Source organism: Garra rufa, chromosome 18, assembly GCF_049309525.1.
Source record: "Garra rufa chromosome 18, GarRuf1.0, whole genome shotgun sequence".
Classification (NCBI taxonomy): domain Eukaryota; kingdom Metazoa; phylum Chordata; class Actinopteri; order Cypriniformes; family Cyprinidae; genus Garra; species Garra rufa.
This window is the reverse complement of record NC_133378.1, coordinates 724,542-739,271: the sequence shown is the minus strand read 5'-3', so window position 1 is coordinate 739,271 and position 14,730 is coordinate 724,542. Positions and strand designations below refer to the sequence as shown.

At 36.0% G+C, this 14,730-nt stretch overlaps 1 gene segment (V, D, J or C); it reads right to left on the bottom strand.

Moving 5' to 3' along the window:
* LOC141291420 (Ig lambda chain C region-like) overlaps positions 1-13,795 on the bottom strand; it is a 182,257-nt gene extending 168,462 nt beyond the window's left edge. Inside the window, 1 exon segment of the C gene segment in view lies at positions 13,750-13,795. Coding sequence covers positions 13,750-13,795 — 46 coding nt within the window.
* Between the last annotated feature and the right edge of the window lie 935 nt (positions 13,796-14,730).

The following is a 14,730-nucleotide window of genomic DNA, read 5'->3' as shown; positions in this document are numbered from 1 at the left end:
GGACGCACAAAAATACAGATTAAAATCATTTATATTTAGGTTAAATATAAGATATGACTTGTAGTGCATGTTAGCTTGCAAATTATGCCCAAGAACATAATTTATTTTGCCATATGTCTTACTAACAAGCAACAATGCCTCTAACCACAGGTCACGTACGAAAAATAATGCCCCGTTTAAGGCATTCCACTCCACTGAAGGTGTGGAGCTGAAAATGAAAATAAATACGGCCTTTTAAAATTTAAATATTCCAGCGATTTCATTCCGTCAACCCCTTAGAACACAGCAAGAGCTAAACTCAGGTGTTTGCAAGTAGTTTTATTTAAAACGGAGAGAGCTGCCTTCAGCCAGTGTTTTCTGTTGTACTGACATGAGAGTCAAGGCTCCGAGCTCTCGGTCTGCGAACTACATCACTAAGCCTCTTTTAAAAGCATTTAAATAAAAACAGTCCAGCGACTGTACACAATGTAAACAGATTATCATTTTAAAGAGCTAAGCGCATATGAGCTGTTTTATGTGGTTTACGGATGAGCTTCGGGGCTGGCGTTTCTTCGTCCGTGTTCACAAAACTACATATTTTAAAAGCATTAAAAAAAAAAAAAACACTTCAGCGATTGAACAATAATAGTAGATTAGTGTATTTAAAACGTTAAAATGCTTGCTTATTTGTGCTGCATTTTTGTGGAAACGAATAAGCTAGTAAAGACTGTTTCATATGGTCTCATCGTTTGAACCACGTTAGTTCAACAAAGTACGGCTGTTGTTAAAGACCTCACCAACTAATAACTTATGCTATTTAACTGATTAGAGTTCTCAAAAAAATGCAACTGTATTGAACATATAATCACTCATTTAATATTTTTTGTTCCCTGTCATTTCGCTGTATTTTCTGTTTGATTTAGCACAGGTTCCCTCTTACGTCATACTCAGAAAGTTCCCTTAGGCATTTGTGCGCATGCGCACTACTCATAAAGGGTGATTTAATAGAGGACGCACAAAAATACAGATCAAAATCATTTATATTTAGGTTAAATATAAGATATGACTTGTAGTGCATGTTAGCTTGCAAATTATGCCCAAGAACATAATTTATTATGCCATATGTCTTACTAACAAGCAACAATGCCTCTAACCACAGGTCACGTACGAAAAATAATGCCCCGTTTAAGGCATATCCACTGAAGGTGTGGAGCTGAAAATGAAAATAAATACGGCCTTTTAAAATTTAAATGTTCCAGCGATTTCATTCCGTCAACCCCTTAGAACACAGCAAGAGCTAAACTCAGGTGTTTGCAAGTAGTTTTATTTAAAACGGAGAGAGCTGCCTTCAGCCAGTGTTTTCTGTTGTACTGACATGAGAGTCAAGGCTCCGAGCTCTCGGTCTGCGAACTACATCACTAAGCCTCTTTTAAAAGCATTTAAATAAAAACAGTCCAGCGACTGTACACAATGTAAACAGATTATCATTTTAAAGAGCTAAGCGCATATGAGCTGTTTTATGTGGTTTACGGATGAGCTTCGTGGCTGGCGTTTCTTCGTCCGTGTTCACAAAACTATATATTTTAAAGGCATTAAAAAAAAAAAAAAAAAAAAAAAACAATTCAGCGATTGAACAATAATAGTAGATTAGTGTATTTAAAACGTTAAAATGCTTGCTTATTTGTGCTGCATTTTTGTGGAAACGAATAAGCTAGTAAAGACTGTTTCATATGGTCTCATCGTTTGAACCACGTTAGTTCAACAAAGTACGGCTGTTGTTAAAGACCTCACCAACTAATAACTTATGCTATTTAACTGATTAGAGTTCTCAAAAAAATGCAACTGTATTGAACATATAATCACTCATTTAATATTTTTTGTTCCCTGTCATTTCGCTGTATTTTCTGTTTGATTTAGCACAGGTTCCCTCTTACGTCATACTCCGAAAGTTCCCTTAGGCATTTGTGCGCATGCGCACTACTCATAAAGGGTGATTTAATAGAGGATGCACAAAAATACAGATTAAAATCATTTATATTTAGGTTAAATATAAGATATGACTTGTAGTGCATGTTAGCTTGCAAATTATGCCCAAGAACATAATTTATTATGCCATATGTCTTACTAACAAGCAACAATGCCTCTAACCACAGGTCACGTACGAAAAATAATGCCCCGTTTAAGGCATTCCACTCCACTGAAGGTGTGGAGCTGAAAATGAAAATAAATACGGCCTTTTAAAATTTAAATGTTCCAGCGATTTCATTCCGTCAACCCCTTAGAACACAGCAAGAGCTAAACTCAGGTGTTTGCAAGTAGTTTTATTTAAAACGGAGAGAGCTGCCTTCAGCCAGTGTTTTCTGTTGTACTGACATGAGAGTCAAGGCTCCGAGCTCTCGGTCTGCGAACTACATCACTAAGCCTCTTTTAAAAGCATTTAAATAAAAACAGTCCAGGGACTGTACACAATGTAAACAGATTATCATTTTAAAGAGCTAAGCGCATATGAGCTGTTTTATGTGGTTTACGGATGAGCTTCGGGGCTGGCGTTTCTTCGTCCGTGTTCACAAAACTATATATTTTAAAGGCATTAAAAAAAAAAACACTTCAGCGATTGAACAATAATAGTAGATTAGTGTATTTAAAACGTTAAAATGCTTGCTTATTTGTGCTGCATTTTTGTGGAAACGAATAAGCTAGTAAAGACTGTTTCATATGGTCTCATCGTTTGAACCACGTTAGTTCAACAAAGTACGGCTGTTGTTAAAGACCTCACCAACTAATAACTTATGCTATTTAACTGATTAGAGTTCTCAAAAAAATGCAACTGTATTGAACATATAATCACTCATTTAATATTTTTTGTTCCCTGTCATTTCGCTGTATTTTCTGTTTGATTTAGCACAGGTTCCCTCTTACGTCATACTCCAAAAGTTCCCTTAGGCATTTGTGCGCATGCGCACTACTCATAAAGGGTGATTTAATAGAGGACGCACAAAAATACAGATTAAAATCATTTATATTTAGGTTAAATATAAGATATGACTTGTAGTGCATGTTAGCTTGCAAATTATGCCCAAGAACATAATTTATTATGCCATATGTCTTACTAACAAGCAACAATGCCTCTAACCACAGGTCACGTACGAAAAATAATGCCCCGTTTTAGGCATATCCACTGAAGGTGTGGAGCGGAAAATGAAAATAAATACGGCCTTTTAAAATGTAAATGTTCCAGCGATTTCATTCCGTCAACCCCTTAGAACACAGCAAGAGCTAAACTCAGGTGTTTGCAAGTAATTTTATTTAAAACGGAGAGAGCTGCCTTCAGCCAGTGTTTTCTGTTGTACTGACATGAGAGTCAAGGCTCCGAGCTCTCGGTCTGCGAACTACATCACTAAGCCTCTTTTAAAAGCATTTAAATAAAAACAGTCCAGCGACTGTACACAATGTAAACAGATTATCATTTTAAAGAGCTAAGCGCATATGAGCTGTTTTATGTGGTTTACGGATGAGCTTCGGGGCTGGCGTTTCTTCGTCCGTGTTCACAAAACTACATATTTTAAAGGCATTAAAATAAATAAATAATAAAAAAAAAACACTTCAGCGATTGAACAATAATAGTAGATTAGTGTATTTAAAACGTTAAAATGCTTGCTTATTTGTGCTGCATTTTTGTGGAAACGAATAAGCTAGTAAAGACTGTTTCATATGGTCTCATCGTTTGAACCACGTTAGTTCAACAAAGTACGGCTGTTGTTAAAGACCTCACCAACTAATAACTTATGCTATTTAACTGATTAGAGTTCTCAAAAAAATGCAACCGTATTGAACATATAATCACTCATTTAATATTTTTTGTTCCCTGTCATTTCGCTGTATTTTCTGTTTGATTTAGCACAGGTTCCCTCTTACGTCATACTCCGAAAGTTCCCTTAGGCATTTGTGCGCATGCGCACTACTCATAAAGGGTGATTTAATATAGGACGCACAAAAATACAGATTAGAATCATTTATATTTAGGTTAAATATAAGATATGACTTGTAGTGCATGTTAGCTTGCAAATTATGCCCAAGAACATAATTTATTATGCCATATGTCTTACTAACAAGCAACAATGCCTCTAACCACAGGTCACGTACGAAAAATAATGCCCCGTTTAAGGCATTCCACTCCACTGAAGGTGTGGAGCTGAAAATGAAAATAAATACGGCCTTTTAAAATTTAAATGTTCCAGCGATTTCATTCCGTCAACCCCTTAGAACACAGCAAGAGCTAAACTCAGGTGTTTGCAAGTAGTTTTATTTAAAACGGAGAGAGCTGCCTTCAGCCAGTGTTTTCTGTTGTACTGACATGAGAGTCAAGGCTCCGAGCTCTCGGTCTGCGAACTACATCACTAAGCCTCTTTTAAAAGCATTTAAATAAAAACAGTCCAGCGACTGTACACAATGTAAACAGATTATCATTTTAAAGAGCTAAGCGCATATGAGCTGTTTTATGTGGTTTACGGATGAGCTTCGGGCCTGGCGTTTCTTCGTCCGTGTTCACAAAACTACATATTTTAAAGGCATTAAAATAAATAAATAATAAAAAAAACACTTCAGCGATTGAACAATAATAGTAGATTAGTGTATTTAAAACGTTAAAATGCTTGCTTATTTGTGCTGCATTTTTGTGGAAACGAATAAGCTAGTAAAGACTGTTTCATATGGTCTCATCGTTTGAACCACGTTAGTTCAACAAAGTACGGCTGTTGTTAAAGACCTCACCAACTAATAACTTATGCTATTTAACTGATTAGAGTTCTCAAAAAAATGCAACTGTATTGAACATATAATCACTCATTTAATATTTTTTGTTCCCTGTCATTTCGCTGTATTTTCTGTTTGATTTAGCACAGGTTCCCTCTTACGTCATACTCCGAAAGTTCCCTTAGGCATTTGTGCGCATGCGCACTACTCATAAAGGGTGATTTAATAGAGGACGCACAAAAATACAGATTAAAATCATTTATATTTAGGTTAAATATAAGATATGACTTGTAGTGCATGTTAGCTTGCAAATTATGCCCAAGAACATAATTTATTTTGCCATATGTCTTACTAACAAGCAACAATGCCTCTAACCACAGGTCACGTACGAAAAATAATGCCCCGTTTAAGGCATTCCACTCCACTGAAGGTGTGGAGCTGAAAATGAAAATAAATACGGCCTTTTAAAATTTAAATATTCCAGCGATTTCATTCCGTCAACCCCTTAGAACACAGCAAGAGCTAAACTCAGGTGTTTGCAAGTAGTTTTATTTAAAACGGAGAGAGCTGCCTTCAGCCAGTGTTTTCTGTTGTACTGACATGAGAGTCAAGGCTCCGAGCTCTCGGTCTGCGAACTACATCACTAAGCCTCTTTTAAAAGCATTTAAATAAAAACAGTCCAGCGACTGTACACAATGTAAACAGATTATCATTTTAAAGAGCTAAGCGCATATGAGCTGTTTTATGTGGTTTACGGATGAGCTTCGGGGCTGGCGTTTCTTCGTCCGTGTTCACAAAACTACATATTTTAAAAGCATTAAAAAAAAAAAAAAACACTTCAGCGATTGAACAATAATAGTAGATTAGTGTATTTAAAACGTTAAAATGCTTGCTTATTTGTGCTGCATTTTTGTGGAAACGAATAAGCTAGTAAAGACTGTTTCATATGGTCTCATCGTTTGAACCACGTTAGTTCAACAAAGTACGGCTGTTGTTAAAGACCTCACCAACTAATAACTTATGCTATTTAACTGATTAGAGTTCTCAAAAAAAAATGCAACTGTATTGAACATATAATCACTCATTTAATATTTTTTGTTCCCTGTCATTTCGCTGTATTTTCTGTTTGATTTAGCACAGGTTCCCTCTTACGTCATACTCCGAAAGCTCCCTTAGGCATTTGTGCGCATGCGCACTACTCATAAAGGGTGATTTAATAGAGGACGCACAAAAATACAGATTAAAATCATTTATATTTAGGTTAAATATAAGATATGACTTGTAGAGCATGTTAGCTTGCAAATTATGCCCAAGAACATAATTTATTATGCCATATGTCTTACTAACAAGCAACAATGCCTCTAACCACAGGTCACGTACGAAAAATAATGCCCCGTTTAAGGCATATCCACTGAAGGTGTGGAGCTGAAAATGAAAATAAATACGGCCTTTTAAAATTTAAATGTTCCAGCGATTTCATTCCGTCAACCCCTTAGAACACAGCAAGAGCTAAACTCAGGTGTTTGCAAGTAGTTTTATTTAAAACGGAGAGAGCTGCCTTCAGCCAGTGTTTTCTGTTGTACTGACATGAGAGTCAAGGCTCCGAGCTCTCGGTCTGCGAACTACATCACTAAGCCTCTTTTAAAAGCATTTAAATAAAAACAGTCCAGCGACTGTACACAATGTAAACAGATTATCATTTTAAAGAGCTAAGCGCATATGAGCTGTTTTATGTGGTTTACGGATGAGCTTCGTGGCTGGCGTTTCTTCGTCCGTGTTCACAAAACTATATATTTTAAAGGCATTAAAAAAAAAAAAAAAAAAAAAAAAAACAATTCAGCGATTGAACAATAATAGTAGATTAGTGTATTTAAAACGTTAAAATGCTTGCTTATTTGTGCTGCATTTTTGTGGAAACGAATAAGCTAGTAAAGACTGTTTCATATGGTCTCATCGTTTGAACCACGTTAGTTCAACAAAGTACGGCTGTTGTTAAAGACCTCACCAACTAATAACTTATGCTATTTAACTGATTAGAGTTCTCAAAAAAATGCAACTGTATTGAACATATAATCACTCATTTAATATTTTTTGTTCCCTGTCATTTCGCTGTATTTTCTGTTTGATTTAGCACAGGTTCCCTCTTACGTCATACTCCGAAAGTTCCCTTAGGCATTTGTGCGCATGCGCACTACTCATAAAGGGTGATTTAATAGAGGATGCACAAAAATACAGATTAAAATCATTTATATTTAGGTTAAATATAAGATATGACTTGTAGTGCATGTTAGCTTGCAAATTATGCCCAAGAACATAATTTATTATGCCATATGTCTTACTAACAAGCAACAATGCCTCTAACCACAGGTCACGTACGAAAAATAATGCCCCGTTTAAGGCATTCCACTCCACTGAAGGTGTGGAGCTGAAAATGAAAATAAATACGGCCTTTTAAAATTTAAATGTTCCAGCGATTTCATTCCGTCAACCCCTTAGAACACAGCAAGAGCTAAACTCAGGTGTTTGCAAGTAGTTTTATTTAAAACGGAGAGAGCTGCCTTCAGCCAGTGTTTTCTGTTGTACTGACATGAGAGTCAAGGCTCCGAGCTCTCGGTCTGCGAACTACATCACTAAGCCTCTTTTAAAAGCATTTAAATAAAAACAGTCCAGGGACTGTACACAATGTAAACAGATTATCATTTTAAAGAGCTAAGCGCATATGAGCTGTTTTATGTGGTTTACGGATGAGCTTCGGGGCTGGCGTTTCTTCGTCCGTGTTCACAAAACTATATATTTTAAAGGCATTAAAAAAAAAAACACTTCAGCGATTGAACAATAATAGTAGATTAGTGTATTTAAAACGTTAAAATGCTTGCTTATTTGTGCTGCATTTTTGTGGAAACGAATAAGCTAGTAAAGACTGTTTCATATGGTCTCATCGTTTGAACCACGTTAGTTCAACAAAGTACGGCTGTTGTTAAAGACCTCACCAACTAATAACTTATGCTATTTAACTGATTAGAGTTCTCAAAAAAATGCAACTGTATTGAACATATAATCACTCATTTAATATTTTTTGTTCCCTGTCATTTCGCTGTATTTTCTGTTTGATTTAGCACAGGTTCCCTCTTACGTCATACTCCGAAAGTTCCCTTAGGCATTTGTGCGCATGCGCACTACTCATAAAGGGTGATTTAATAGAGGACGCACAAAAATACAGATTAGAATCATTTATATTTAGGTTAAATATAAGATATGACTTGTAGTGCATGTTAGCTTGCAAATTATGCCCAAGAACATAATTTATTATGCCATATGTCTTACTAACAAGCAACAATGCCTCTAACCACAGGTCACGTACGAAAAATAATGCCCCGTTTTAGGCATATCCACTGAAGGTGTGGAGCGGAAAATGAAAATAAATACGGCCTTTTAAAATGTAAATGTTCCAGCGATTTCATTCCGTCAACCCCTTAGAACACAGCAAGAGCTAAACTCAGGTGTTTGCAAGTAATTTTATTTAAAACGGAGAGAGCTGCCTTCAGCCAGTGTTTTCTGTTGTACTGACATGAGAGTCAAGGCTCCGAGCTCTCGGTCTGCGAACTACATCACTAAGCCTCTTTTAAAAGCATTTAAATAAAAACAGTCCAGCGACTGTACACAATGTAAACAGATTATCATTTTAAAGAGCTAAGCGCATATGAGCTGTTTTATGTGGTTTACGGATGAGCTTCGGGGCTGGCGTTTCTTCGTCCGTGTTCACAAAACTACATATTTTAAAGGCATTAAAATAAATAAATAAAAAAAAAAAAACACTTCAGCGATTGAACAATAATAGTAGATTAGTGTATTTAAAACGTTAAAATGCTTGCTTATTTGTGCTGCATTTTTGTGGAAACGAATAAGCTAGTAAAGACTGTTTCATATGGTCTCATCGTTTGAACCACGTTAGTTCAACAAAGTACGGCTGTTGTTAAAGACCTCACCAACTAATAACTTATGCTATTTAACTGATTAGAGTTCTCAAAAAAATGCAACTGTATTGAACATATAATCACTCATTTAATATTTTTTGTTCCCTGTCATTTCGCTGTATTTTCTGTTTGATTTAGCACAGGTTCCCTCTTACGTCATACTCCGAAAGTTCCCTTAGGCATTTGTGCGCATGCGCACTACTCATAAAGGGTGATTTAATAGAGGACGCACAAAAATACAGATTAGAATCATTTATATTTAGGTTAAATATAAGATATGACTTGTAGTGCATGTTAGCTTGCAAATTATGCCCAAGAACATAATTTATTATGCCATATGTCTTACTAACAAGCAACAATGCCTCTAACCACAGGTCACGTACGAAAAATAATGCCCCGTTTAAGGCATTCCACTCCACTGAAGGTGTGGAGCTGAAAATGAAAATAAATACGGCCTTTTAAAATTTAAATGTTCCAGCGATTTCATTCCGTCAACCCCTTAGAACACAGCAAGAGCTAAACTCAGGTGTTTGCAAGTAGTTTTATTTAAAACGGAGAGAGCTGCCTTCAGCCAGTGTTTTCTGTTGTACTGACATGAGAGTCAAGGCTCCGAGCTCTCGGTCTGCGAACTACATCACTAAGCCTCTTTTAAAAGCATTTAAATAAAAACAGTCCAGCGACTGTACACAATGTAAACAGATTATCATTTTAAAGAGCTAAGCGCATATGAGCTGTTTTATGTGGTTTACGGATGAGCTTCGGGCCTGGCGTTTCTTCGTCCGTGTTCACAAAACTACATATTTTAAAGGCATTAAAATAAATAAATAATAAAAAAAACACTTCAGCGATTGAACAATAATAGTAGATTAGTGTATTTAAAACGTTAAAATGCTTGCTTATTTGTGCTGCATTTTTGTGGAAACGAATAAGCTAGTAAAGACTGTTTCATATGGTCTCATCGTTTGAACCACGTTAGTTCAACAAAGTACGGCTGTTGTTAAAGACCTCACCAACTAATAACTTATGCTATTTAACTGATTAGAGTTCTCAAAAAAATGCAACTGTATTGAACATATAATCACTCATTTAATATTTTTTGTTCCCTGTCATTTCGCTGTATTTTCTGTTTGATTTAGCACAGGTTCCCTCTTACGTCATACTCCGAAAGTTCCCTTAGGCATTTGTGCGCATGCGCACTACTCATAAAGGGTGATTTAATAGAGGACGCACAAAAATACAGATTAAAATCATTTATATTTAGGTTAAATATAAGATATGACTTGTAGTGCATGTTAGCTTGCAAATTATGCCCAAGAACATAATTTATTTTGCCATATGTCTTACTAACAAGCAACAATGCCTCTAACCACAGGTCACGTACGAAAAATAATGCCCCGTTTAAGGCATTCCACTCCACTGAAGGTGTGGAGCTGAAAATGAAAATAAATACGGCCTTTTAAAATTTAAATATTCCAGCGATTTCATTCCGTCAACCCCTTAGAACACAGCAAGAGCTAAACTCAGGTGTTTGCAAGTAGTTTTATTTAAAACGGAGAGAGCTGCCTTCAGCCAGTGTTTTCTGTTGTACTGACATGAGAGTCAAGGCTCCGAGCTCTCGGTCTGCGAACTACATCACTAAGCCTCTTTTAAAAGCATTTAAATAAAAACAGTCCAGCGACTGTACACAATGTAAACAGATTATCATTTTAAAGAGCTAAGCGCATATGAGCTGTTTTATGTGGTTTACGGATGAGCTTCGGGGCTGGCGTTTCTTCGTCCGTGTTCACAAAACTACATATTTTAAAAGCATTAAAAAAAAAAAAAAACACTTCAGCGATTGAACAATAATAGTAGATTAGTGTATTTAAAACGTTAAAATGCTTGCTTATTTGTGCTGCATTTTTGTGGAAACGAATAAGCTAGTAAAGACTGTTTCATATGGTCTCATCGTTTGAACCACGTTAGTTCAACAAAGTACGGCTGTTGTTAAAGACCTCACCAACTAATAACTTATGCTATTTAACTGATTAGAGTTCTCAAAAAAAATGCAACTGTATTGAACATATAATCACTCATTTAATATTTTTTGTTCCCTGTCATTTCGCTGTATTTTCTGTTTGATTTAGCACAGGTTCCCTCTTACGTCATACTCCGAAAGCTCCCTTAGGCATTTGTGCGCATGCGCACTACTCATAAAGGGTGATTTAATAGAGGACGCACAAAAATACAGATTAAAATCATTTATATTTAGGTTAAATATAAGATATGACTTGTAGAGCATGTTAGCTTGCAAATTATGCCCAAGAACATAATTTATTATGCCATATGTCTTACTAACAAGCAACAATGCCTCTAACCACAGGTCACGTACGAAAAATAATGCCCCGTTTAAGGCATATCCACTGAAGGTGTGGAGCTGAAAATGAAAATAAATACGGCCTTTTAAAATTTAAATGTTCCAGCGATTTCATTCCGTCAACCCCTTAGAACACAGCAAGAGCTAAACTCAGGTGTTTGCAAGTAGTTTTATTTAAAACGGAGAGAGCTGCCTTCAGCCAGTGTTTTCTGTTGTACTGACATGAGAGTCAAGGCTCCGAGCTCTCGGTCTGCGAACTACATCACTAAGCCTCTTTTAAAAGCATTTAAATAAAAACAGTCCAGCGACTGTACACAATGTAAACAGATTATCATTTTAAAGAGCTAAGCGCATATGAGCTGTTTTATGTGGTTTACGGATGAGCTTCGTGGCTGGCGTTTCTTCGTCCGTGTTCACAAAACTATATATTTTAAAGGCATTAAAAAAAAAAAAAAAAAAAAAAAAAACAATTCAGCGATTGAACAATAATAGTAGATTAGTGTATTTAAAACGTTAAAATGCTTGCTTATTTGTGCTGCATTTTTGTGGAAACGAATAAGCTAGTAAAGACTGTTTCATATGGTCTCATCGTTTGAACCACGTTAGTTCAACAAAGTACGGCTGTTGTTAAAGACCTCACCAACTAATAACTTATGCTATTTAACTGATTAGAGTTCTCAAAAAAATGCAACTGTATTGAACATATAATCACTCATTTAATATTTTTTGTTCCCTGTCATTTCGCTGTATTTTCTGTTTGATTTAGCACAGGTTCCCTCTTACGTCATACTCCGAAAGTTCCCTTAGGCATTTGTGCGCATGCGCACTACTCATAAAGGGTGATTTAATAGAGGATGCACAAAAATACAGATTAAAATCATTTATATTTAGGTTAAATATAAGATATGACTTGTAGTGCATGTTAGCTTGCAAATTATGCCCAAGAACATAATTTATTATGCCATATGTCTTACTAACAAGCAACAATGCCTCTAACCACAGGTCACGTACGAAAAATAATGCCCCGTTTAAGGCATTCCACTCCACTGAAGGTGTGGAGCTGAAAATGAAAATAAATACGGCCTTTTAAAATTTAAATGTTCCAGCGATTTCATTCCGTCAACCCCTTAGAACACAGCAAGAGCTAAACTCAGGTGTTTGCAAGTAGTTTTATTTAAAACGGAGAGAGCTGCCTTCAGCCAGTGTTTTCTGTTGTACTGACATGAGAGTCAAGGCTCCGAGCTCTCGGTCTGCGAACTACATCACTAAGCCTCTTTTAAAAGCATTTAAATAAAAACAGTCCAGGGACTGTACACAATGTAAACAGATTATCATTTTAAAGAGCTAAGCGCATATGAGCTGTTTTATGTGGTTTACGGATGAGCTTCGGGGCTGGCGTTTCTTCGTCCGTGTTCACAAAACTATATATTTTAAAGGCATTAAAAAAAAAAACACTTCAGCGATTGAACAATAATAGTAGATTAGTGTATTTAAAACGTTAAAATGCTTGCTTATTTGTGCTGCATTTTTGTGGAAACGAATAAGCTAGTAAAGACTGTTTCATATGGTCTCATCGTTTGAACCACGTTAGTTCAACAAAGTACGGCTGTTGTTAAAGACCTCACCAACTAATAACTTATGCTATTTAACTGATTAGAGTTCTCAAAAAAATGCAACTGTATTGAACATATAATCACTCATTTAATATTTTTTGTTCCCTGTCATTTCGCTGTATTTTCTGTTTGATTTAGCACAGGTTCCCTCTTACGTCATACTCCGAAAGTTCCCTTAGGCATTTGTGCGCATGCGCACTACTCATAAAGGGTGATTTAATAGAGGACGCACAAAAATACAGATTAGAATCATTTATATTTAGGTTAAATATAAGATATGACTTGTAGTGCATGTTAGCTTGCAAATTATGCCCAAGAACATAATTTATTATGCCATATGTCTTACTAACAAGCAACAATGCCTCTAACCACAGGTCACGTACGAAAAATAATGCCCCGTTTTAGGCATATCCACTGAAGGTGTGGAGCGGAAAATGAAAATAAATACGGCCTTTTAAAATGTAAATGTTCCAGCGATTTCATTCCGTCAACCCCTTAGAACACAGCAAGAGCTAAACTCAGGTGTTTGCAAGTAATTTTATTTAAAACGGAGAGAGCTGCCTTCAGCCAGTGTTTTCTGTTGTACTGACATGAGAGTCAAGGCTCCGAGCTCTCGGTCTGCGAACTACATGGGTCATTCTACAGAAACGTCCACTTTTCTGTCCCTAGACTTTGCAGAAGTATTACAATTGAAATACACATTAGGGTTACAATTTTTTTATATTTTAAGATAAAACCATATGTTATTTGAACAATTACACCTTCCTGAGCCATCAACTTGGCTTTTTTTTTTTATTATTACCTTTTTATTATTCCAAGTACCACAAAACGGCTTGTCCCCACAGCCATGTACAGAGGGAAAGTGCTTTATTTTGAGGTCAAAAACAGGATTTTCAACCATTTAAAATACTAAAGTATATTCATAACTATCAAATATACAATGTTAATGCCATAACAAAACTAAATACCGAATAAATATTATAAAATAAATAATGAAAACAGTTGTCCCCTAAAGTTGTGTCACTGGTGTTACCGCTTAACAAAAGTCCTTTATTTTGAAATAAAAAAATCACACTGTTGGCAGCACTCAACTTCCTCCTTCCCATTTCCTCAAGATCCATGAAGGCAGGCACATGGTAAGTTCACTGTTCCTTTCAATTATCAGAAATTTTCTCATTTATCTCATGATTTCATATGAAGCTTTTAGTTGACGTCACTGGTGTTAAGTACTTTATTGTTAGGGAATTTGAAAAAACTAGAGTAAAAATGGATAAAACTATTTCATTTAGTAAGTATACCATGATTGACAACATGTGGTTTGATACCCAGCAGCAGCCATTTTGTAAAATGCATTTTTCATGAAAATTGTCACTGGTGTTACTGTCACTGGTGTTACCTTCCTTATGAGTAACACCAGTGACGAACAGTAACACCAGTGACTCTCATATTAGATGAACTTAATTCAAAGCTATTCAGTTAGTAATTTTTGCATAAAAAAGCACTAAGATTTTATGATTTTAACTTTTCTTTATCATTGTTACTCTTGTAGCTACTGGTGAAATTGATAAAGCAGGCAATGATTTTAGACCGAGTGTCATTGAACAGCATCACAGTGGGCAATGGTGTGTTGTGCAATATGATGATGATCCCTACCCTGGCATCATCCTGGAGGTGGAGGAAAACAATGTGAAAGTCAAATGCATGCACCGCAATGGAGTGAATAAGTTTTTCTGGCCCAACCCCAGAAATGATGTGAACTGGTACAACGATGACCAGATCATGTGCCTGATTCCAGAGCCCCAGGCACTGAATAAGCGTTCCGTTCAAATTGATAAACGGTCCTGGGAGTTCATTATGGCACAGCTGGGCAAGTAAATTAAGGCATGAAATGAAATGAGGACAGTTTTCAAAGTTTACTCTTAGTCATGACCAAGTGTAGACATAAAATAATAGCGAACAATTGCAGTTTTAATTCAGATATTAAAATGATGTTTATGTTCTTTTACTAACTGTGTTCGCTAGTTGAAAAATGTAAATAGTAATTGTTAATTATATT